Source organism: Puma concolor, chromosome B4, assembly GCF_028749965.1.
Source record: "Puma concolor isolate L17-30 chromosome B4, mPumCon1.1.hap2, whole genome shotgun sequence".
Classification (NCBI taxonomy): Eukaryota; Metazoa; Chordata; class Mammalia; order Carnivora; family Felidae; genus Puma; species Puma concolor.
This window is the reverse complement of record NC_141673.1, coordinates 66,622,220-66,648,915: the sequence shown is the minus strand read 5'-3', so window position 1 is coordinate 66,648,915 and position 26,696 is coordinate 66,622,220. Positions and strand designations below refer to the sequence as shown.

Here is a 26,696-nt window from a genome sequence, read left to right as displayed (position 1 = left end):
CTAGTTCTCATCCACATTAACTGTCTGTAGATTTTTGAAAGTGATGACAGGTACATAGGGTAGGTAACCAATGTATAGAACTTGTTTGGTGAATCTTCATCCTTGTTAGGTTTTCTGGACAACTGCACACGCATATGGTACAGAACATTCCTTATTCCTTTGGCCCAGACAGCTTTGTTGAGCCTGGTGTCAACACGCCTATCATCTTCATGGTGAATTTCCAGATCTCTTTCAGTGCCTAAGGTGCATGCTTCTTGAAACCCACTCCATGGATGTGCTTGTGAATGTTGATGGTGTATTCTCTGGTCACTACCTCCTTGCTGGCAGAATGGCCCTTCCTCTTGCCACCCTTTTTTGTGGGATCATTTCTGCTGGACCCTGATTGGAAAGGAAGAGTGCGAGGTACTGTGGGAGAGGGAAAGCAGCATTACAAGTACAACTTCTGGGTCGCTTCCTATTCTATTTCACTTTTTAAATACTGGTCACAAGTCACTTAGTTGATTTCTTGACATGCTAATGAGTGGTAAACCTACTGTCTGAAATTCACTGTAGTAAATTTTTGTATATGAGGTCCCGTGCCATGGTTTGGTTTACTACTGGTATCCTATTTTAGAGCAGAATTCACGGTATTCTATTTCCTTTCCAGTTAACCTATGGTCTAGTGGCAAAGTCACGTGAAGATGGACATATGTTTTAAAAAAGATGCAAGAGATAATGGAAGTCTGGACTAGGCTGATGGCAGTGAAAATGGAAAGGAATAATCTGACGTGAGAGTTTTAGAGGAAGACTTTCAGGATTTGACAGGACATGAGTGACTAGTGTCCCTCCCCAGATGATACAATTAGTGATGTCCTAAGTGTCCAGGATGGGCAGAGAGGTGAGACGTAAGGTATGGAGCCATGGGACAATAGCCAGATGCAATGGTCTATCAGGTTTTCAAGCTAGTGGTGCTAAGGTTACCACATTCTAAAGCTGAATTACTGAATCCAAATGGTTGAAACAAGAAGGGAAGGTAAAACGTGAAACAAGCAAGTTAGAGACCTCTGTGCTATCAACACAGAGCCCAACACAGGACTTGATCCCACAAACAGTGAGATCATGACCTGAGCCAAAATCAAGAGTCAGATGCCCAACCAACTGAGCCACCCAGTTTCCACACATTACCCTCTCCTCTCAAACCTTATTATTATTCTTCTATAGCATTTACAGCTACCTGAAGGTTATCTATCTATCTATCTATCTATCTATCTATCTATCTATCTATCGTTTGTGACTCCACTAGAATATAGGTTTTTTGCATTTTTTAAATTAAGTTTTTAATTTTAATTCCAGTATAGTTAACATACAGTGTTATATTAGTTTCAGGTGTACAATATAGTGATTCAACAACTTTAGGCATTACTCAGTGCTCATCATAAGTGTACTCTTAATCTCCATCATCTATTTCATCCATCCCCTTATCCACCTCCCTTCTGGTAACCATGTTTGTTCTCTATAGTTAAGAGTCTGTTTCTTGGTTTGTCTCCAGAGATGAACTTTGAAAACATGTTGCTAAGTGAAAGAAGCTAGACATAGAAGGCCATATATTGTATGGTTTCATTTATGTAAGATGTTCAGAAGAGACAAATTCATACAGACATAAAGTAAATTAGTGGTTGCCTGGGGATGGTGGAGAGAGGGTATGTGGAAAGAAGTTGGAGAAAAGGGGGAGTGACTACTAATGTATACAAGATTTCTTAGTGGGGTGATGAAAGTTCTCTGAAATTGATTATGGTGATGGTTGCATAACTCTATGAATATACTTACAACCATTACATTGTAATCGTATGGTGAATCATATGGTACATTAATTATATTTACATAAAGCTGTTGTTTAAAAAAAAAAAAGATTATAGGGGCGCCTGAGTGGCTCAGTCGGTTAAGTGTCTGACTTTGGCTCAGGTCATGATCTCACGGTTCATGAGTTCAAGCCCCGTGTCGGGCTCTGTGCTGACAGCTCAGAGCCTGGAGCCTGCTTCAGATTCTGTGCCTCCCTCTCTCTCTGCCCCTCCCCTGCTTGTGCTCTGTCTGTCTCTCTCTCTCAAAAATAAATAAACATTAAAGAAATTAAAAAAAAAAAGATTATAACCATGAAAAAAAAATTCCTGATCTGCTCACTGAATACAAATAATGATATCCTAGTAGCAAAGAACTCCCTTGACACCAAGAGAGTGAGTTTCAAAAACTATTCCCAAGCCATTAAGGAGGTCAGGGGATCTCAGAATAGAATGTGATAAAAGAATCTAACTGCATTACAAATGTATGAAACAAGCTCCCTGAAGAGGATAGGGAGAAAAAGTGCTGATCCAAATAACTTTGGAGATGGGTAGAATCTATAAGACTAAAGGCAAGAGGAATTGTCCATAAGTCCTGTATTCTAGGCAATAAAGTTGTTTCCCAAGAGGGTACAAGTTAACAATCCTGAAACCACTATATATCTATACTGGAACTGAACAATTAAATATGTATGGTGGATGGTGGGAGCCAAGTTTCTTTCTTACTATTGGAGTTAGAGGTTATAGGCAAACAAGAAGAGAAAGTTAAAACGTGATAATGGATTCGAGTTGGAGACATCAGTATGAACCCATATTTAGCTTAATATACATGTAATATACATGTAATTACATATAAAATATTAATAAATATGTGTGTATGTACACAGGTTAGTATACATATATATATTTCCTTTTTCTGTCAGCTGAAAGTACATAGAAGCAATGACACCCCAATAGCAACAAGCACACCTATCCTGTGTTTCTTTCTTTTCTTTTTTCTTTTCTTTTTTTTTTTTTTAAGTAAACCCTACCCACAACGTTGGGCTTGAACTCATGACTCTGAGATCAAGAGTAGCAGATGCTGCCGACTGAGCTAGCCAGGCACCCCCCCCCGCCATCATGTGTTTATAATAACACTTTCCAATAAAAGGAAACAGTTCCTTGGAGAAATGGCTGATTTTAGGACTAAGGCAAGAAATAAACAAAATGATCCTGGAGCATCTTATAGTGCCAGAAAGTAATGAATTGCTCAAAAAAAAAAAAAAAAAACCCACAATGGTGAAGTATGTCAAAGGGACACAGGAGCCACTTGAAAGGAGCCCAGTGGTTAAAGCTGTAGCAATCTGAGCAATAACTAAATGAAGTAGTACTAAATTAAGACCCAAAATATAAAATATCTATGAGTACATCTGATAATAATTAATTAAGTTAGAGGTGAGTTAGACAAAACTCCCATGGAGAAGAATTTCAATTTTCTTTTCTTTTTCTCATGTTTTTAAAAAAATTATTTAGTTTTGAAAGGGAGAGAGAGTGAGTGAGCACGAGTCGGGAAGGGCAGAGAGAGAGAATTCCAAGCAGGCCCAGTGCAGAGACTGACATGGGGCTCGATACCCCGAACCATGAGATCATGACCTGAGCTGAAACCAAGAGCTGGTTAACTGACTGAGCCACCCTGGTGCCCCTGAAATGTATTTTAAAAAATGTATACAACTCAACATCCCCAAAACAAATAATCCAAGTAAAAAATGGGCAGAAGACATGAACAGACACTTCTCCAAAGAAGACATACAGATGGCCAACAGACACACGGTTTGTGAGTTCGAGCCCTGCATCGGGCTCTGTGCTGGCAGTGTGGAGCCTGCTTGGAATTCTCTCTCCATCTCTCTCTGCCCCTCCCCCTCTCTTACTCTGTCTCTCTCTCTCAAAATGAATAAATAAATAAGAAAAATATATATTTTTATATAAAAATATATATTTTTTATATATCTCTTTTATCAGATATGTCATTTGTAAATATCTTCTCCCATTAAGTAGGTTACCTTTTAGTTTTGTTGATTGTTTCCTTTGCTGTGCAGAAAATTTTACTTTGATGTAGTCCCAATAGTTTGTTTTTACTTTTATTTCCCTTGCTTCAGGAGACGTCTAAAAAAAATGTTGCAATGGCTGATGTCAGAGAAATTATGCCTGTGCTCTTTTAGGATTTTTATGGTGTCAGGTCTCACGTTTAGGTCTTTAATCCATTTTGAGTTTCTTCTTTTTGTGTGGTCTAAGAAAGTGGTCCAGTTTTCCCAATACCATTTGTTGAAAGACTGTCTTTTTTTTCCATTGGATATCCTTTCATCTTTTGTCGAAGATTAATTGACCATATATTGGGGATTCACTTCTCAGTTTTCTATTCTGTTCCATTGATCTATGTGTCTATTTTTGTGCCAGTTCCATGCTGTTTTGATTACTATAGCTTTGTAATATAACTTGAAGTCCATATTTCTGATACCTCCAGTTTTGTTTTTCTTTTTCTTTTCTTGTCTTTTATTATTTTTAAAATGTTTATTCTTGAGAGAGAGAGAGAGAGAGAGAGAGAGAGAGCGTGTGAGCAGGGGAGGGGCAGAGAAGAGGGAGACAGAATCCGAAGCAGGCTCCAGGCTCCAGGCTGTCAGCACAGAGCCCAAAGTGGGGCTTGAGCCCACAACCCTGAGATCATGACCTGAGCCAAAGTCAGATGCTTAACCAACTTAACCACCCAGACGCCCCTTGTTTTTCTTTTTCAAGATTGCTTTGGCTATTCAGGGTCTTCTGTGGTTCCATACAAATTTTAGGATTGTTTTTTCTAGTTCTGTGAAAAATGTTGTTGGTATTTTGAGAGGGATCGTATTAAATATTTAGCTTGCTTTGGGTAGTATAGACATTTTAACATTTTTTTCTTCCAATCCGTGAGCATGGAGTGTCTATTTCTTTGTGTCATCTTTAATTTCTTTCATCTATGTTTTATAGTTTTCAGAGTGTAGGTCTTTCACCTCTTTGGTTAAGTTTATTCCTAGGTACTTTATTATTTTTGATGCAATTGTAAATGGGATTATTTTCTTTTTTGGGGGGGATTCTTTTCTTAATGTCTCTTTCTGCTGCTTATTATTAGCATATAAAAACGCAACAGATTTCTTTACATTGACTTTGTATCCTACAGCTTTACTGAACTCATTTATCAGTTCTAGTAGTTTTCTGGTGGAGTCTTTAGGGTTTTCTATACATAGCGTTATGTCATCTGCAAATAGTGGAAGTTTTACTTCTTCGTTACCAATTTTGAATGCCTTTTATTTCTTTTTGTTCTTGGATTGCTGGGGCTAAGACTTCCAGAACTATGTTGAATAAAAGTGGTGAGAGTGGACATCCTTGTCTTGTTCCTGATCTTAGTGGTGAAACTCCAGTTTTTCCCCATTGAGTATGATGTTTGCTGTGGGTTTTTCATATATGACCTTTATTATGTTGAAATATGTTCCTTTGAGACCTACTTTGTTGAGGGTTTTTATCATGAATGGATGTTGTACTTTGTTGAATGCTTTTTCTGCATGTATTGAAAAGATCATATAGTTTTTTAAATACTTTTTCTTAGTGATGTGATGTATCATGTTGATTGACTTGTGAATATTGAACCACCCTTGCATCCTGGGAATAAATCCCACTTGATTTTGATGAAAGATTTTTTTAATGTATTGTTGGATTTGGATTGCTAGTATTTTGTTGAGGATTTTTGCATCTATGTTCATCAGAGATAATGGCCGGTGGTTCTTTTTTTTTATGGTGTCTTTATCTGGCTTTGGTATCAGGGTGATACTGGCCTCATAGAATGAATTGAGAAGTTTTCCTTCCTCTTGTATTTTTTGAACAGTTTGAGAAGAATAAATATTAACTCTTCTTTAAACATTTGGTAGAATTCACCTGTGTAACCATCTTGTCCTGGACTTTTGTTTGCTGGGAATTTTTTGATTATGGATTCAATTTCATTGCTGGTAATTAGTCTGTTCAAATTTTCTATTTCTTCTTGCTTCAGTTTGGGGAGGTTATACGTTTCTAGGAATTTACCCATTTCTTCAGGGCTGTCCAATTTGTTGGCATATAGTTTTCATAATATTCTCTTATAATTGTTTCTATTTCCATGGTGTTGGTTACTATTTCCCTCTTTCATTGGTGATTTTGTTTATTTGAGTCCTCTCTCTCTCTCTCTGTTTTTTAATGAGTCTGGCTGGAGGTTTGTCAATTTTTGTGGATCTTTTTAATTTTTTTTATTTTTTATTTTGAAAGAGAGAAAGAGCAAGCATGAGTGGGGTAGGGGCAGAGAGAGAGAGAGGGAGAGAGAATTCCAAGCAGGCTTTGCAGTGCCACAGCGCAGAGCCTGACGCAGGGCTTGAACTCACGAACCATGAGATCATGACCTGAGCTGAAATCAAGAGTTGGACGCTTAACTGACTGAGCCACCCAGGTGCCCCTGTTGATCTTTTCAAAGAAACAGCTCCTAGTATCATTGACCCATTGTTTTCTAAGTTTCTATATCATTTATTTCTGTTCTAATCTTTGTTATTTCCTTCCTTCTGCTGATTTTGGGGTTTTGTTGTTCTTTTTCTAGCTCCTTTAGGTGTATGGTTAGGTTGTCTTTTTGAGATTTTTCTTGCTTCTTGGAGTAGTTCTGTATTGCTACAAACTTGTCTCTTAGAACTGCTTTTGCTGCATCCCAAAGATTTTAGATCATTGTTTTTTCATTTTCATTTGTTTTTCTGTACTTTTAAAAAATTTCTTCTCTGATTTCTTTGTTGATGCGTTCATTGTTTAGTAGCGTGTTATTTAACCTCCATGTATTTGTGCTCCTTCCAGATTTTTTCTTGTGGTTGATTTCTAGTTTCATTGTATGTGGTCTGAAAAGATGCACGGTATGACTCCATTCTTCTTCTGTATTTGCTATCTAGTTGTATCCATGGGACAAGGTGAGCTTAGGATCCTCCTACTCTGGCCTCATCCCAGCTCCACAGAAAAGAGTAACTTTACAGTGGAAATACCTGATAAACATAACCTCAGCCAAGTGATCAAGATAACATCAGTGATAAGTCATATTGATAGTATGTATCCCTGATAATGACACCTAAAATTGTAGTTTATCTCTGTGGTCTTCCTCCCCAAACCCCATAACCTATAGTCCAGTCATGAGAAAAACACCACACAAATCCCAAATGATGGAAAATCCACAAAATATATGACCAGAACTCTTCAAAACTGTCAAGGTCATTCATCACAAACAGGGAGAGAAAGTCTGAGAAACTATCATAACTAAGAGAAGCCTGAGGAAACATGATAAATAAGTGTAATGTGGTATCATGGATGGGATTCTAGAACAAAAGAAAAATTAGGTAAAAACTAAGGAAATCTAGAAAAAGTATGGACTTCAGTTAATAATCATGTAGCAATATTGGTTCATTAATTGTGACAAATGTATAATGTAAGATGCTAATAATAGGGGAAATGGAATATTGGATATATGAGATTTCTCTGTACTATTTTCACAATTTTTTGGTGAACCTGAAACTATTCTATAACAAAAAGTGTATTAAAAAAACTATTTTCTACTAAAAAGAATCAGGACTTCTTGGAGAAATGGTTTATTCCTGGTATGGGGCATGAAAAGTATAAGGTGACCCTAAAACATTTTATTATTCCAGAAAGCAAGGAAATTATTTCAAAATTAGCAGAATTGTGGGGGTGCCTGGGGGGCTCAGTTGGTTAAACATCCAACTTTGGCTCAGGTCATGATCTCGTGGTTCATGAGTTTGAGCCCTGTGTTGGGCTCTGTGCTGACAGCTCAGAGCCTGGAGCCTGCTTCGGATTCTGTGTCTCCCTCTCTCTCTGCCCCTCCCACCTCTCAAAAATAAATAACCATTAAAGACATTTTTTTAATTAGCAGAATTGTGTCAAAAGAACACAGAAACTATCATGAAGAGGCTCCTATTGCTAAAAAATGGCATACTAAAAGCATCCAAAAGAACAATTCCTGAAACTGATGGAAACACTTATTATATTTTTAAAATAATGATTTTATAATGAGATTTTAAAGAGACAAATGGAAAACATTCATTACTATATTCTGAAAATTGACAATTTAAAGGAAAGAATTCAGTTTTATCCTAGTTTTTTTCCACATGAACTGTTTCAGACATCCCCATAGTACTTCTTTAAAAAATATTATTAGCTAATAAATGTAGGAAAAAGTACAGAATTTGAAAATAACCATTTTGCAACTCTTAATGTCAAATCATTGATTCAGGCAAAGGTCATCAAAGAAAGATACCGTTGCAAGGAAGGTTGATGAGGCATTTGACAATGAGGGGGACTCAGGCTGTCACAAGCTGAACCCACCCGTGAGTCTTAGCATCACTAAGATAACCTTGGATAACCAGCAGTTGTGCCTTCTGATGTGATGCAGTATGAAGCATACAGTGCTACCTATGACATAGATCCTTGAACATGAATCTAATTAAGCCTTAGAGCTAACTTCTGATTTATAGGAGATATGGAGAATGTAAGAATAAGTTAAAGAAGCCACTAAGAAGCAAATAAAATAAAAAATGGCCGATACTCTTAATTTATTTGTATTTTAGTTAATCTACAAGACAATGGCATGGGGATAAAAAAGAAAGGGAATGGTTTTAGATTAAAAGAGATAAGAGATATAACCAAAATAACATGTTCCCTTTGTCTGGATCCTACTTAAAACCAATAAATTATAAAAATAAAATTTTTGAGATAATCGGGTAAATCTGAATATGGCCCAAGGAATCGTTGTTAATTTATTAGATGTGATAATGACATTGAGGTTATGTAAGAAAATGTCCATATTGTTAGAGATGGATACTGAAGTGTGCAGAGGTACAACAACATGAAGTCTGCCATAAAGAAAGAGAGAGACAAGCGCCTGGGAGGCTCAGTCAATTGAGTGCCTGACTCTTGATTTCAGCTTAGGTTATGATCCCAGGGTCATGGGATCAAATCCTGCATTGGGCTCAGCCTGAGCGTGGAGCCTACTTAAATTCTCTGTCTGTCTGTCTCTCTCTCTCTCTCTCTCTCTCTCTCTCTCTCTAGGGGCACCTGGATGGCTCAGTGGGTTGAGCGTCTGCCTCTCCATGCAGCTCAGGTCATGATCTCACGGTTCATGGGATCGAGCCCCAAGACGGGCCCTGCACTGACAGTGTAGAGCCTGTTCTCTCTCTCTCTCTCTCTCTCTCTGCCTATCCCCTGCCATCTCTCTCTCTGTCTCTCTCTCTCTCAATAAGTAAACATTTAAACATTCTTTTTTTTTTCTTAACACTTATTTATTGCTGAGAGACAGAGCATGAATAGCAGAGGGGCAGAAAGAGAGGGAGACACAGAATCAGCAGCAGGCTCCAGGCTCTGAGCTGTCAGCACAGAGCCCGATGCGGGGCTCGAACCCACAGACTGTGAGATCATGACCTGAGCCGAAGTCGGACGCTCAACCGACTAAGCCACCCAGGCGCCCCTAAACATTCTTTAAAACGATTCTGTCTTCCTGTGCCCCTCTCCCCCATGTGTGTGTACGCTCTCTCTCTAAAATAAAAAATAATAATGATGAAAATAAAATAAAGTGATTTGCCAAAAAAAAAGGGAGAGAGCCAGAGATAGAGAAAGGGCTAGATGAAGCAAGTGTTGCAAAATCTTGATAATAGATGAATCTAGTTGATGGGTATATAGGAATTAATTACACTATTCTCTCTTCTTTTTCTTTTAAGCTTATTTATTTTGAGAGAGAGAAGGAATGCCAGTGGGAAAGGGGCAGAGAGAGAGAGAGAGAGAGAGAGAGGGAGAGAGAATCCCAAGCAATCTCCACACTGCCAGAGCAGAGCCCGATGTGGGGCTTGATCTCATGAACCATGAGATCATGACCTGAATGGAAATCAAGAGCCAGACGCTCAATCCACTGAGCCACCCAGGCGCCTCTCTTCTCTCTACTTGTGAATGTGTTTGAGAATATTCATTAAAATTTTTGAAAAGCAAGTTGCAGTAAACATACAACATATTTCATTTTGATAGAATCCAGTGTGATGGGCTCTGTGATGCATTGCCCAGATCTGCCTTTACTGGTGGTTATTGCTCCTCCTGCTGGGAGTGCTGTTGGTGTATGCCCTCAGCTGTTAGCCCCTACAGAGAGCTCTCTGCCCAAGGTCACGCCCCTTTCTTAGGCAGCTAGGCCCAATGACATTGATGTGGCAGTAAAAGCCCTGGTCATCTCAGCCCAAGGTGAAACAACTCTAAAGGGCCATCCTGAGCAACCTGTGGGGTTGACTGCGGCAGTTGTTAAGCCTGTATCACAACTTGACTTGTCTGTTTGCCAAAATTCTGCTTCCTAGCCCTCCTTTCCCTAGATGTTGATCTCCAATATATTAATAAATATTGTGGTTGCTTTTCAGAGTCTGCTTCCCTGGGAACCTATTTGTGAGAGTCTAATGGGATAATTATGTCCCCCCACTAAAATGAAAAAGAAATTTTTAATGTTTATCTATTTTTGAGAGAGAGACAGAGCACAAGTTAGGGAGGGGCAGAGAGAGGGGGAGACACAGAATCCGAAGCAGGCTTCAGTCTCGGAACTGTCAGCACAGAGCGGGGCTCAAACCCACAAACTGTGGGATCATGACCTGAGCCAAAGTCGGTCCCTTAATGAGCTGAGCCATCCAGACACCCCATCCCCCTCTAAAATTTATATATTGATGTCCTAACCTCTAGTACCTCCGAATGCGATCTTATTTGGAGACAGGGTCTCTAATGAGGTAATCAGGTGAAAGTAAGGTTGTTAGGGTGGGCCCTAATCCAGGATGATTGATATCTTTATAAAAAGAGGAAATGTGTACACAGACAGGCATAGAGGGAAGACGATGTGAAGACTCAGAGAGAAGATGGCCATCTGCAGGCAAGGAGAGAGGCCTGGAGCAGCCCCTTTCCTCACGGCCCTTGAAGGAACCAACCCTGAGGGCACCTCGATCTAGGACTTTCGGCCCCCAGATCTGTGAGACAATAAATGACTATTGTTTAAAGCACCCAGTTTATGCTACTTTGTTATGACAGTTCTAGCAAACTAGTATGGACGCCAAGCAGAACTAAACACTTTTATCTAGAGATGCATATATATGTAGCAAATCTATCAAGAAAAGCAAGAGCGAGAAGCACATTCCTCCATGGGGGAGTCAGGGGTGCCATGCAGGGGAAACAGGGAGCTTCATCAGTGGGTGGTGGTTTGCTCCCTGGGATGCTAGTAGTTTCATGAATACTGGTTTTGTTTTCTCAAGTAGGCTCCATGCCCAACATGGAGCTTGAGCTCATGACCCTGAGATCAAGAGCCCATGCCTCACAGACTGAGCCAGGCAGGCATCCCTCATGAATACTGGTTTTATTATTATGCTTTAAAATGCATCTTATATTACTTAAATTCTTTTTTATAGGGGCGCCTGGGTGGCGCAGTCGGTTAAGCGTCCGGCTTCAGCCAGGTCACGATCTCGCGGTCCGTGAGTTCGAGCCCCGCGTCGGGCTCTGGGCTGATGGCTCAGAGCCTGGAGCCTGTTTCCAGTTCTGTGTCTCCCTCTCTCTCTGCCCCTCCCCCGTTCATGCTCTATCTCTCTCTGTCCCAAAAATAAATAAACGTTGAAAAAAAAAAAATTTAAAAAAAAAAAATTCTTTTTTATATATTTTTAATGTTTATTTATTTATTTAAAAAAAATTTTTTTTTCAACGTTTATTTATTTTTTGGGGGACAGAGAGAGACAGAGCATGAACGGGGGAGGGGCAGAGAGAGAGGGAGACACAGAATCGGAAACAGGCTCCAGGCTCTGAGCCATCAGCCCAGAGCCTGATGCGGGGCTCGAACTCACGGACCGCTAGATCGTGACCTGGCTGAAGTTGGACGCTTAACCGACTGCGCCACCCAGGCGCCCCTATTTATTTATTTTGAAAGAGAGAGAGAGAGAATGTATGTGCATTGGGGAGGGGCAGAGAGAAAGAGAGAGAGAGAGAGAGAGAGAGAGAGAGAGAGCGCGAGTCCCAAGCAGGGACTCAAACCCACAAACCGTGAGATCATGAGCTGAGCCAAAATCAAGAGTTGGACCCAGCCGACTGAGCCACCCAGGCGCCTCTACATTACTTAAATTCTTATCTTTATATAAAATATTTCATAACTTAAAAACAGTCACATAAATAATCTGTCTGAATCGTGGGAACATGTGCAAAATTCTCTTGCAGAGTTTGGCATTATAAGAAAGCATGAATAAACACAGAAATCTGTTTCTCCTCCTAGGGACCAAAGTGCAGATAGGAGACTTTCTTTGGTAATACTCACTTCTGGTCCTTCTGGACCTCTTTCATGGCCAGTGGAATGTGACAGAAGGAAAAAAAAAATCCATACTTCCATTTTTCATGCCCAGGAAACATGTTGTTCATTTGAACTCAATGATGACTCAGCTGAAATGACTAATTTACATAGTTTTGAGAATGGATTCAGCAGATTTCTTTAATTCCAACATTGACTGCTGTAGGAAATAATGTGTTTGACCTCATTCTACATCTTGCCGGAAAATAGGATTAACGTTTACCTCAGAACAGTAGTGTGGGCTTAATGTTTCAGAGGAGGTTTGGATGAGAGGTGGTTAAGGAATCTAACCTGTTTGAGCTGCAACTGAGATTGGTTGTTTTCTTGTTTAGCTAAACAGGAATGCTAGTTTGTTCTTCCTTTAGTATTGGCCTGCTGCCTGGGACTCCACAGTCCTGGCCCTCTCACCTTTTGGGGATAGTTATTAGGGTTTCTGAAGCAGCCAGGTAAGTCATTGCCCCTGCTGCTTGTGTGGTGTTACCCTACCGTAGGGTATGCCTTCCCTGCTGCTCGGATAAGGAGCCCTTCTTCTACAACGAAGAAAGCTTTCCATACACAGGATTGCTGCTTCAGAAAAGGCAATTCGCATAAGGTGGGAAAGCAGTTCAGTCTCAAACCTGGCAACTAAAGGGACTGGAACCCAAATTACACATGTAAATGTTTGGCAGTAGAGAACGACGAAAATGAACAATTGCTTAAGTGAATATTTAAAAACTATTTTCCTAAAGCAACAATCATGTCTCTCTCCTCTCTCTTTTTACCCTAAGGTAAAGGACGGTTGAAGCTCTTCTCAAAAAACAGGTAGGATTGAGGAGGTTTATTTATGACTTACTGGAAGCACAAAGAGAAGCTTCTATTGTTGATAGTCAGGCTGGGTGGATGCCAGGAGACACGTCCCAAAGGAGCTGTTTTGCCAAGAGCTGACACACAAAGAGAGCTGACCTAGTCCTTTTTTATGCTGACTGCTTGCTCAGAAATTATACCAGAGAACGGTATTGAAAGACCTAGTGTGATTTGGAACAATTACGGAGACTTTAGGGCGATCCTAATTCTAAGGAACCATTTGAAGGGAAATAGGGAAGCCACATATTCGTTAGCTTTGTGTGGAACTGCTGTTCAGCTCGTATAGGGAAATTGTCTTGAGCTAGCTCCGCCTGGCCAGGCACTCAGTATCATCCTCCTTCCTTTTCCTTAGAAACTACAAATTTAAATTCAAGTTTTCAGCAAATGCCTCTGAGACACCTCCAGAGGGGAAAAAAATCTAAGGAACACATCATTGCCACCAATATTTTTAAGCTTGAGAATATTTTTCAGATTCTAAAGTGCAAGTCAGAGGGAGAAAGGGACAGGGTGTGCATGCTCGGATGGTTTGGGAGGAAGGAAGAGGGAAGGAGCAGGGGAGAGGAAAAGATGGATCTTTCAGGGAAAGGGTAATGCAAAATGCAGAAAAATTCGTAGATTTTCTTCGACTCAACAGAACCGTAAAATCTCAGCACTGGAAAGAGTTTTAGAGATGATCTCCCTGTCCCTTACTGGTCACCTTACTGATGAGGAAACTTAGATCAGAAAAGTGAGATGATCTGTCCAAAGGGGCAGAGCCAGGTGGTGGCAGACCCAGGCTGGAAACTAGGAAACTGGAAACTGTTCTCATGATACCCCTGGCCTCCCACCACATCTGCATCTGATTCTCACCGTGCCTGATAGCTGTGGCCCCTCGTTGATCACTTTGAGAGCTTTGGACAAAGGAAATAGTCAGCTGATGATTGTGATTCAGTGCAACTGCCTTCTAGCCTCTGTGCCTTATATCTTCATGTCGTAAAATAAATAAATCCATTCCGTTTTTCAGCCAACCCATTTTTCAAATAATCTTTCATTTGGAAAACATACCACTTACATGTAAAAGAGGAAGAATAACCCCAGAGGTTTGCTTTACGATGCAATTCACATTCTACGATCTTTTATGATATGGATCCTCGCACATGTCCCAGGATCATCCAGGTAGTACTAGCTGCTACAGTCTCCCATTCTTCCCCCCACGGCAACACTTTGCTTTCTCCATAGTAACCCGAGTCCCCAGGATTTCACCAGGGTGCAGCCCGTGGGACTTTGGCTCTTGCAAGTAGGCTGGTTGAAGCCATTTAGTTTGTAAAGTATTGGGAGGGAGGGGCATGCATGGTAATTGGTATAATATAAAGTATAATAATAGTGTGTGTCTGGAGCTCAGCCTCAGGCCTTTAATTGCCTTCTTCTCACCTTTATCATTGTCTTGCCCGCCACTAGACACACTGTCGCCGCAACTACCAACAGAAACGTATATGTTTGTTTCCTTGAGGTGTATACAACCCAAAATAGAGGATGACACACGTGGGGACTCTAGTATGGATTCTTTGCAGATGACTGGTACCTGGCATCCAGAATACCCCAGCCATCTCATGGTCATTCCCTGTTTCCCTATGAGATGAGGGAGATCCTCTTGATTTCCTGACCCGGACTCCAGGACCCAGGCGAGGGAATACATGCAGGGCCATGGTGAGACACTCCCCAAAACTTGGGAGGCAAAGTTGTCTTGAAAAATGTTGGAAAATAATTATTGTCTGTACAAACACACACTTTTTGTCTTAAGATAAGAGTTTCTCGGGGCGCCTGGGTGGCGCAGTTGGTTAAGCGTCCGACTTCAGCTCAGGTCACGATCTCACGGTCCATGAGTTCGAGCCCCGCGTCAGGCTCTGGGCTGATGGCTCGGAGCCTGGAGCCTGTTTCCGATTCTGTGTCTCCCTCTCTCTCTGCCCCTCCCCCGTTCATGCTCTGTCTCTGTCTGTCCCATAAATAAATAAAAAAACGTTGAAAAAAAAATTAAAAAAAAAAAAAAAAAAGATAAGAGTTTCTCATTCTCTTAGGCATCCAAAAGAGATTTGTCTGCAACCTAGATCAGCAAAAATTAATTTGGGGGCATCTATTCAGTGTTCAATGATATGGTAAGCAATGTGGGGGATAATAGTATTAGCTAACGTTTATCGAATTCTTACAATGTTCCAGGTATCTGCTGAGCACTGTATATGAGTTGTTGCATTTAGCAGTACAGCCACTCCTATGAGATAGGTGTTTTTATCATCTCCATTTTAAATATCGGTAATGAAGGTATAGAGAAGTTAGGCCATTTGTTCGATGTCACACAGCTGGCAAGCAGGAGGGCCAGTGGTTTTCTTACTGATGAGGAACCTTACCTAGTTCTGCTTCCAGAACTTATGATTTTAAACGAGTATAAATCATGGTTCCTTCCCCCACTAGATTTATAATCTAGTTGGGGGAAACATGACTAACACACATTAAAACAACAGTAAATTATGTGAGGTGAGCATATATAATTAAATGCTAAATTGGATGCTATTAACTATGAATGCATCAGGAGATCAGAGGGCACAGGGAGGCATGGACCAGGCAGGCGGGATTTCATGAAGCTGAGCATCGAATGGTCCCTAAGATGTGCACAGGCAAAGGACTGCCTCAGGCAAAAAGGTGGCAAAAGTGCTTGAAGCAGAAGTGAGCAAGACCCATGCTGGAGGATGAAGCAGCTGGCCTGACCACAGCTGGGTGGAGCTGATGGGAAGGGCGGGGCCAGCTTGGACAGCCTTTAAAGCAAGTAGAGTTTAGGTTTGGTGCATTAGCAAGGAGAGAGTCATTAAAGGCCCTGGATCAATAAAGCAATATTAGAAAAGGGATGTTTAAGGAAGATGTACTTGGCAGGACACAGAGAATCCATCTTTTTAAAATTGCAAGTGACATAAAGCTTGGAAAAACATATATGAAATGACTCTAAATTGTTACCGTTCTTATTCTTCAGTTCACTGTTTATTCTGTCTGATATTTTTAAAAAAGATGTTTATTTATTTTGACTTTTTTCTAATGTTTATTCACCCTTGAGAGAGAGAGCACGCATGAGCATGCACGTGCGAGAGAGGGTGGGGCAGAGAGAGAGGGGACAGAGGATCCCAGGCAGGTTCTGCGCTGTGAGCAGAGAGCTCGATGCAGGGCTTGGACTCACGAATTGTAAGATCATGACCTGAGTTGAAGTTGGCCACTTAACTGACTGAGCCACCTAGGTGCCCCTATTTATTTGTTTTGAGAGAGAGAGAGAGAGAGAGAGAGAGAGAGAGAGAGAGAGAACATGTACACGCACAAGCTGGGTGGGGGGTGGCAGAGAGAGAGGGAGAGAGAAACTCCAAAACAAGCTCCATGCTTAGCATGAAGCTGAGTGGGGCTTCATCCCATGGTCATGGGATCATGACCTGAGCCGAAATCAAGAGTCAGATGCTTAACCAACTGAGCCACCCAGATGCCCCTATTCTGTTTGATCTTTATGATTTATTTTTACATTTATTTTACATTAGCAAGTTCTACCAATTCTGTGCCTACTTAATACTTTTCTACACTTCCTTGCCATTACTTTAGTTTGGCCACCATCCTAAGGATAAGGGGAGGCAGTAGAAGCCTTTCTGAAAGAGATGGCATGTTTCCAGAGTCCTGAATATTTCACAAGAGTTAGCCAGAAATGAAAGGAAGAAGTGGGAAGAAGAGCAGGAGAAGGATAGCATAATGGGCAAAAGAAAGCAACAACAAAACAACCGCCCCTGAATATGGTGCTAGCCCTGGGGTGCCGCAGTAAAGAAAACTAGATGTGGCATTGACTTAGTGAAGGACCGCTGGCTCGGGGAAGGGGGAGGTGGGGGGGGGGGAGGGGGTACAGGAGGGCCCAGAGTCCAGGTTGGAAGGCTGATGAGCTTCATTACATGATATCAAAAACATTTGGTCAAAATTTTATACCCTGGAAGGCAGAGCACCTCCAGCGTGGTGGGAGGAAGGCCCTTGAGGAGGTGACATATGAGCTATGCCTTAAACACGTAAATTGGCCTTCTCAGTGGAGGGAATGATCTTGGCCAAGGCAGAGTCTGACGGTTTGAAGGATAAGGACCCTAAACACCAGACAAGCTTTCGGAAGATTCATCTGTTGCTGAGAGTACAGCACACCGGGAAGTGGACCTAAGTAGGGCTAACCTAAATTTAAAGACTGCTTATTATTGTAGAGAAATGTTGAGGAAGTAAGTGAAAATTTTAAATTATCTTTCAGAATCTGGTGAGAAGTCAGCACTAGATTTTTAACAGCTTTATTGAGATATGATTCACGTACCATACATCTCACCTTATGAAAGTGTACAATTCAATGGCTTTTAGCATATTCACAGAGTTGTGCAACCATCACCACAATTAACTTTAGAACAGTTTCATCACCCCAGAAAGAAACCTTGCACTTATTTGCACCCCTCCCCACAGTTCCTGGTAATCTACTCATCCATCTCCATCACTGTACGGTTGCCTATTCTGGGCGTTTCATATATGCAGAATCATATAACATATAGTCTTTTGTGACTGGCTTCTTTCATCAGTGCTAGATTTTGCAACCCTATGGTTTGTTATTAAATGACCAATGGTTAAATCACACATTTTCAAGTGCATTAGGAAGAAATAATAGTAAAAACCTGGAACACAATCAGTGGGGCAGGATGCTAGTGTAGGAGTAAAGACCCTGGGCCAGAAATCAGGAGATTTACTTCCAGTCTATTTTTTTTTTCTTTTTTTGAGAGAGAGGGCAGGGAGATCATGACCTGAGCCAAAATCAAGAGTTATTTTGATAACTCAGGGCCACTCAGGGGCCCCTCAATTCTGTTTTTAACCAAGTGTGTGATCTTGGGCAAGGCAGCAACCTGTCTGGGCCACAGGTTACCATCTGTAAAATAAGAGGAATGGGATTTGAACAGTGATTCTCAGCTTTTAATGCACAGAAATTGCTTGGGGAGCTTTTTTGAAAAATATACGACCCTGGGACCTCACCCTGAGATATTTCAAAAGCTCCTGAGTTTGTTGTTTACCAAAGGTTAGGAATTTCAGAGCTTACACCTTCTTTAGGTTTCCTAATAAATTTGACATTCTATACGGTACATGTATTTACCAATGCATTTTTGCCTGGAGCCATACCTGTGGCTTTTGGTCAAGTCCTTTTGTCTGTAATCAGTAATTACATCAAATAGGACAACTTCTTGGTGATGCTATGGATGCGGCTGTTGCTGGTCAGTGATCCCGGGCGCCTGACTGGAACTCACTGTGAGTCATAATAATAAGAGCAATTTGCCTTCCCTAATGCTTCCCACTTCACAGAGGACAGAAATAACTGAAAATAAGGAACGAACTATGTGAATAAATAGCATGTATATGGTCTATCTCTAACCACTGAAGTCTATGAGTGTGTGTGTGTGTGTGTGTGTGTGTGAGAGAGAGAGAGAGAGAGAGAGAGAGAGAGAGAAAGAGAGAGAGAGAGACATGCTTGACATTTTTTAAAGCCCACTTCCCCATGGACAGCTGGTCAAATTCCTAACTTGTGAGGCTGCTTGGATAGAAGTGGTTGAGTTTAATGACATAAGAATGATTTCACTCATGTGTGGAATTTAAGAAACCAAACAGATGAACATAGGGAAGGGAAGGAAAAATAAAATAAGATAAAAACAGAGAGGGAGGCAAACCATAAGAGAGTCTTAATGATAGAGAATAAACTGAGGGTTGCTGGAGGGGTGGTGGGTGGGGGATGGGATAGATGGCAGATGGTCATTAAGGAGGGCACTTGGGATGAGCACCGGGTGTTATTATGTAAGTGATGAATCACTAAATTCTACTCCTGAAACAATACTACACTATATGTTAACTAAATTGAATTTAAATAAATTCCCTATATTCTGTACGCAGAAATGGAATATAGGGAACTTACATTTCATATATTCTGTTTACATAAAAAAATATAGACCTTTGATCCTTCTTCTCCAGTTTGTTACTCTCATGGTTTTTTGCTTCTCTTCAGCTGCCAAACCCCTTCTTAAAACAAGGGAGGGGGGGCACCTGGGTGGCGCAGTCGGTTAAGCGTCCGACTTCAGCCAGGTCACGATCTCGCGGTCCGTGAGTTCGAGCCCCGCGTCAGGCTCTGGGCTGATGGCTCAGAGCCTGGAGCCTGCTTCCGATTCTGTGTCTCCCTCTCTCTCTGCCCCTCCCCCGTTCATGCTCTGTCTCTCTCTGTCCCAAAAATAAATAAACGTTGAAAAAAAAAATTAAAAAAAAAAAACAAAACAACAAGGGAGGGGGCAGCTAAAATTACAGGCCTGCCGGGGGTGCCTGGCTGGCTCACTCCATAGAGCATGCAAGTCTTGATCTTGGGGTTGTAAGTTCAAGCCCCACGTTGGGTGTAGGGATTACTTAAAAATAAAACCTTTTTAAAAAATTACAAGCCTGGCGTCCACCTAAGACGCAGTAGAGAAAGAAATCCCCCAAATGTATCTGAATCAACACTCATTGTTGCCTATTACACAATGTCCAAATTAGCGGGGATAGTTGCCTGCTTCCTTTAGTTTAGTTACAAAATTAACCTTCAGTGCATGTTTTTGTGGTCATCTTATACCTCTCCTCAAAACCTTTCACTAGCTTCTCTTCACTTGGTGTAAGATAATTTTATTCCATAAACCTGAAAACCACTTCTCCGCTTGAGTTCACTTTGTCTAGTGATTTTCATGTCCCATTTCCCATCACCCCAATCATCAACACGTACGCTTTTATGCCCCTAAACGTATTATATTTGGTCAATTCTAGATATATACTTTTTCACTTTCTAACATCTCTGAAGTCAGGAAGTATCTTACAACCAATGGTATCTGAAATTCAATGAAGTACAGTAAGTTCTTTCTGAGTGAGTAGTTTCCCCCCTACCACTTACTGAATGATGTACTTCCATCCAAGTATTTGGCTCCAGTTCCTAAATTTAAAAAAAAAAATTTTTTTTAGGGGCAGCTGGGTGGCTCAGTTGGTTGGGCGACTGACTGGCTCAGGTCATGATCTCATGGTTCATGGGTTTGAGCCCCACTTCAGGCTCTGTGCTGACAACTCAGAGCCTGGCACCTGCTTCTAATCCTGTGTGTCTGTCTCTCTCTGCCCCTCCCCCACTCATACTCGCTCTCTCTCAGAAATAAACATTTTAATGTTTATTATTTTATTATTATTATTAATGTTTATTTTTGAGAGAGAGAGAGCATGACCTAGGGAAGGGCAGAGAAAGAGGGGGACAGAGGATCTGAAGCAGTCCCCAAGCTGACAGAAGGGAGTGAGACGTGGGGCTTGAATTCACAAACCACGAGATCATGACCTGAGCCGAAGTCGATCACTTAACCGACTGAGCCACCCCATCCAATTCATAAATTTTATGAGAAGTCTTTCTTTATTTTTGTGAAACTATTTGATATTAATATAATTCCAATATTTCTAGCATTCTGATAGATATGTTCCTAAGTAGCATAGGAATCTACTTTATCAATTTAATGACTGTATAATGTTCCATTATTTGAGTATATCATGATTTTATTACCCAGTCCCTATTGATGTTATCAGTAATGCCCAGAGAAACCAATTTTGTGTACTTATCTACTTTCCTATGGTACATTTTCTAAAAGTAGAGAATGAATACTAGTATTACTGGTATAATACAACAAGCTTTTCTGTCCCTATGTTTTCATTTTTTTTTTTAAATAAGTGTACTCTTTTTTTTTTTTTAATGTGTATTTTTGAGAGGGACAGAACGTAAGTGGGGGAGGGGCAGAGAGAGAGAGGGAGACACAGAATCGGAAGCAGGCTCCAGGCTCCCAGCTGTCGCACAGAGCCCGAGATGGTGCTCGAATTCACAAGCTGTGAGATCGTGATGTGAGCCGAAGTCAGTGCTCAACTGACTGAGCCACCCAAGTGCCCCCTTATGTTTTCATTTGTTGACTGGACTGTAAGCCTTTGTCTGTAGTCTAATGATGATTTTTAAAATCTTTTATTCATTTTTTATTGTGGTAAAATATGTAATGTAAAGTTTACTATTTTAACCATCTTTATGTGTACAGTTCAGTGCTGTTAAGGATATTCGCATTGTACAGCTGTCACAACCATCCATCTCCAGAAGGATGATCTTTTTTAGGGTTGTAAATACATATTGCCATGTTGCCCTATAGAGATAAAAAAAAATTGCTGTTCTTCACAACACCTTATTTATCTATTAAACATACATTTATTGGGGCGCCTGGGTGGCTAAGTCGGTTAAGCGTCCGACTTCAGCTCAGGTCATGATCTCGCGGTTCTTGAGTTCAAGCCCCGCGTCAGGCTCTGTGCTGACAGCTCAGAGCCTGGAGCCTATTTCAGATTCTGTGTCTCCCTCTCTCTCTCTGACCCTCCCCCGTTCATGCTCTGTCTCTCTCTGTCTCAAAAATAAATAAACGTTAAAAAAAATTAAAAAAAAAAAAACAAAAAAACCCCATACATTTATTAAATAGTCTCATGTGTCAAGCAATCTACTAGCTACCCGTAAACATTGTATCAGTTAAGATGATTTTGTTGCAAACGACAGAAAACCTAACAGGAACTGACAGGCAATAGTTTTGTTTCCAAGTATGGCAGAATTAAGTTCTGCTTCTATCACCAGGACCCTGTTTCTCTCAGTCTTTCTCTTGGTTGTGTTCTCTCCAAGTATTGCCTTCATTCTCAAACAGGTTTGTCCCTTGTGATATCACAATGACTATAGCAGCCCTGCACCCTATTGATTCCATGTCCAGGAGAGAGAGAGAGAGAGAGAGAGAGAGAGAGAGAGAGAGGGAAAGAACCCCTCTTTCAGTAACTTTAAAGATTCAGAGCATATCTCACCCAAACCAATCAGGAAGGCCATAGGAATGGGACAGTAAGTGGCTAATTTAGACCTGTGACTTTTCCTCCATCCTGACCCCAGGGGTGGGGGGCGCCCCATCTGAATCATAATGACCAGGGCGCCTGGGTGGCTCAGTGGGTTAAGCGTCCAACTTTGGCTCAGGTCATGATCTCACAGTTCGTGAGTTCCAGCCCCGTGTCGGGCTCTGTGCTGACAGCTGGGAGTCTGGAACCTATTTGGTATTCTATGCCTCCCTCTCTCTCTGCCCCTCCCCCACTCACGCGCGCTCACACGCGGGCTCTCTCTCTTTCTCACAAATATGAATAAACATTAAAAAATTTTTGGATCACAAAGACCAAGAGCAGATAATTCACAAAGAAAATCAAGCCTGTTGTCAGAAGAACATGAAGGACACTGGGGTGGCACAATGTCCACTGCCATTCAGCAGCGAGACTATCATATAAGAAACCATACCATAGAGCATGGAAAAATGAAGTTAGGGGGTACCTGGGTCGCTCAGTCACTGAGCATCCGACTCTTGCTTTTGGCTCAGGTCATGATCCCAGGGTCGAGGGATCGAGCCCCGTTTGGGCTCTGCATTAAGCATGGATCCTGCTTGGGATTCTATCTCTTCCTTTGCCCCGCCCTGCTCACTTGCGCATGCGTGCTTTTATGCTCTAATGAAGGAAACAGACCTATAAGCAGGTCTGACAGGCTGCGTGTCAACAGAGGTAGAAAGGTGGTGTGCTGCAGACAAGGGCACCCACAACCAGCCTGAGACTCCAGGAAAGGCTCCCTACAACAGATGACACCTGAGCGAATCTTGTTGTAAGCAGTAAAGGAAGGTGGAAAGAGACTTTAGGGGAAAGAGAACTGCATGAAATGGTTGAAGGGGAATTATAAATAGTTTACTACCTCAAAACTAACATCTGTTGAATGCTATTATATGCTAGATACTTCTTAGCCCCTTTTCTATAATATTTTATGTAACTCATATCTTCAAAGAATAGTGAATAGCCTGGCATCTGGAAGGAAGGTTCATGAAAAGGAAAACAAAACAAAACAAAAACAAGCAAACCCGAAAAGATCAGACTGAAAAAAGCAGGTTGGGCTCAGATTATGGAAGGGCCGTGTTATACCTAATACCTAATGCAGTAGGTATTGGAGCTAATACAGGTTTGGGGGCAAGGGTTTGACATGATCAAGGTCATGCTTTATAAACGTGTTCCAAATTTGATACCCACAAGATGGTATGGAGTGGATAATTGTTTCTGGGGAGCCACTGAAGAGGTTGCTAAGGCACACCAGCCAGAGATCAAAAGAATCCTTCTCCCTGATGCTCATACACTGCTGACCTTCTCTGTCTCTCCACGGTGCCCTCTGGGATCTTTGTTTCATTAAACGGCCCCCTATATTCTTTTTTTTTCTGCCCCCTATATTCTTAATCTCTTTATAGAATGCACCCTTCTCCTCCTTGCCTTAACTAAAACGTGTTCTTTTTTTTTTTTTTTTCCTCTCGGGAATTTATTTCTACTAAGCCTCCTTGAGCAGAATTTACTAATCATCCCATTGGACCCATAGCTCACCCATTTGCAAACCATTTCTAAGCACCTCCCTGCCAGCACCCTCCTCCTGTGAGGGCAGTGCAGTCCAGCCCTCTCCCATCTTTCAGATTCACTAACTCTCCCTGATTCACTTTTCAACACATTACTTTCTCCTGAAAGGTCCTTGCCAGTTGTCACTTAGATGCTAAATCCAATGGGTTTCAAATTTAACTTGAGGTATTTGATTCTGTTGACCGTTGTTTCTTGATAGATTCTCCAGAAATTCTTTTTTCCTGTTTCTCCGCATACCCTTCTGGCCATTCTTCTGTCTTTTTTGAAAGTTCTTCTCTCCCCACTTAAATATCAGTGTGCCTTGGGCTTCTTCCTCAGCCATCTTCCCTTCTCATCTGCCGTGCTCTTCCAATGGTTTGAATCACTACCCAAGTGTCAGTGAGCTGACAGCTCACAAGTCCACACCAGCCCCAGGCTCTCTCCTGAGCTTTAAATCTATTGTGTCCAACTGTCTACTGGACAGCACTAATGTAGTGTTTCCCTGAAACTCCAATTCCACATGCCTGAAGGAGTAAATTATTTCCTGTCTACCCAGGCACCCAAGCAAAAGCCTGGAAGTCACTTCAACTCTTCAGTTTCAATAACTTTTTAAAAAAATTTTTTAACGTTTATTTATTTTTGAGAGACAGAACATGAGCAGGGGAGGGGCATAAAGGGAGGGAGACACAGAATCTGAAGGCTTCAGGCTCCAGGTTGTCAACACAGAACCTGACACGGGACTTGAACCCACAAACCATGAGATCATGATCTGAGTCAAAGTCAGACGCTTAACCAACTGAGCCACCAGGTGCCCCTCAATAACCACTTTTAACCAGTCATCGAGCATTGTTTGTTCTGTTTTTTTGCTATATCTCATAGCTCTCTCCTGTCTATTTTCATTCTAATTGCTTTAACTTAGGATCTCATTTTCCTTTGTCTAATATATTAGCTTTCATTTTGATAATTTTCAAATATACAGAGATTAACAATAAATGAGCGGGTTTACATTACAACTAGATATGCTCCAAGGAGAAATTTCTAATAGTCTCTCCTGCTTACAGCTCTTGAGGCTATGGGTATAAGCCAGACTTAAGTCAAGGACAAGGTCACTCTTATTTGAGAGCTGGTCCCCAGACCTGATGTCTGTTGAGTCCCATCCTATGCCCCTGTAAGAGGAATGTGGCATTGGGTGAGCAGAAACCTTTTGTTACGAGACCACTGGATTCTCAGTAAAGGGAAACATTTCTGAAAACATAGTCCTTGGGTGAGGAGAATTCCTTCCTCAGAGAAAGAAAGTTGCTTTCCTGGCCAATATGGTTTATTATTAGGCATAGGATGGTAGGCTAGTGACAAAGTTAGTTAGCAAGCTATTGTTCAGTGCCAGATGTTTAAAGTCTAAGAACTAATTTCATGACACTGCACGTCACCTCCCTCATCTCCTTCTTTTGGCCTCTGTGTTGTTTTTGTTTTTGTTTGCTTGTTTGTTTTTAGAGAGTGTCTGAGCAGAGGAGAGGGGCAGAGAGAGAGAAAGAAAGAATCCTAAGCAGGCTCCACGCTCAGAAAGGAGCCTGATGCGGGGCTTGGTCCCATGACCTTGAGATCATGACCTGGGCCGAAATCAAGAGTCAGATGCTCAACTGACTGAGCCATGCAGATACCCCTGGCCTCTGTTTTTTAATCCTCCAAATGAAGATATTGGACTAGATGATCTCTAAAATCATTTCCAGCTCTACCATTTTATTATCTATTTTTTATATAATACCAGTGTAACATGTTTTTGATAGGACAAAGGTTCAAGAACTATTGATGACATTTTACAGATATCGAAACTGAGGGCAGTGGGGCAAGAGATTTGTTTCAGACACATGTAGGTAATGTCAGGGCCTGAATCTTTCCAGAGCTATTTCATTAAACAAAAATTTCCTGGCTCCTGTGCGGAACTGCAGTATCTTTCCCTTCAGAAAAGCTGGTCTGTGGGGGCACCTGGGTGGCTTAGTCGGTTGAGTGTCTGACTCTTGGTTTTGGCTCAGGTCATGGTCTCGCAATTCATGGGTTTGAGCCCAGCACCTGGCTCTGCACTGATGATGTGGAGCCTGCTTGGGATTCTCTCTCTCTCTCTCCCTCTCTCTCTCTGTCCCACCCCCCTTCTGTCTCTCAAAATAAATAAATAAACTTTTTAAAAATATCATAAAATAAAAAAAAAGAAAATATGGTCTGTTTTTTTTTCCCACCAGGCCTGAAGGAAAAAACAACAAGGGTCAGAGGATTAATATGAAAAATATTAGAACACACTTTTTCCACTCCCACAGACAAGGGCTTGAATCTCACAGTACTGAAAGACAAGTCAGTGGTGCGGAGACTGCCAGGGGGCATTTAAGAACGAGGCTGGAGGAGAGGGGGAACAGATCTGAGCTGCTGGGGATACCTTTCGGTGTTAGTGGACTAGGATGGGGGGCGGGGCACTGATCCCAAGGGCATAATAACAAGGTCAGCCTCACCTCTTCTCTCTCTGTTCTTGGCAATAGCCAGTCTAGCTAGAAAGAGCAATCTGTCAAGTCTAATTAGAGTAGAACCAGTGAACAATGGGCGCCCAGCTCTAAAATGACAGCCCAGTTTAATGGGGTGGAGGAGCTTGGGAGGGACGTGCGCTTTGTGTGCTCGGAACTGGTTCCTTCAAATGGATCCTTTCCGAACTCAAACTGCAAAACAACTTCAACTGGATCCTTCTTGACTTCGCCAGAAATCTTCAGGTCCCTGCGCTTTTTAACACAGGGACATCCAGCAAAAGTAGAGAACCTGGCTGTGTTTCAAAGGTGAGGCTGTAATTGAAAATAGTTACATCATGGGCTGTCGGGGCACTGTGCGGTGCTGTGTGCATGCACTGATATTTATTAATTTGTTCATGTTTCTCCTTCGTGTTTAATTATATTGGTGATGCTACTGTTTCTTTTATTACTTTTGAAATCCTTATTATAAGGCTGGTAATTGGATTCTCGAAATTTCAGAACAGCTTGAAATTTTAGCAGGACCACAAATAAGCACATTTAACATGCAAAAAAAAATATTAATTATATTTTTGGCTCATCCTTTAAATGCTGTCTCTGATTTGGATATTT

General features: G+C 41.4%; 1 protein-coding gene and 1 pseudogene across 1 annotated transcript in view; one reads left to right on the top strand and one right to left on the bottom strand.

Moving 5' to 3' along the window:
• Positions 1-23,923, bottom strand: LOC112867497 (large ribosomal subunit protein eL31 pseudogene; annotated as a pseudogene).
• A 282-nt stretch (positions 23,924-24,205) lies between these two features.
• LOC147579185 (uncharacterized) overlaps positions 24,206-26,696 on the top strand; it is a 28,710-nt gene continuing 26,219 nt past the window's right edge. The window contains exon 1 of the mRNA XM_086713496.1: positions 24,206-26,393. Within this exon, the coding sequence (XP_086569622.1) occupies positions 26,182-26,393 (212 nt within the window). The 5' untranslated portion in view covers positions 24,206-26,181. The remainder of the gene's footprint in view (positions 26,394-26,696) is intronic.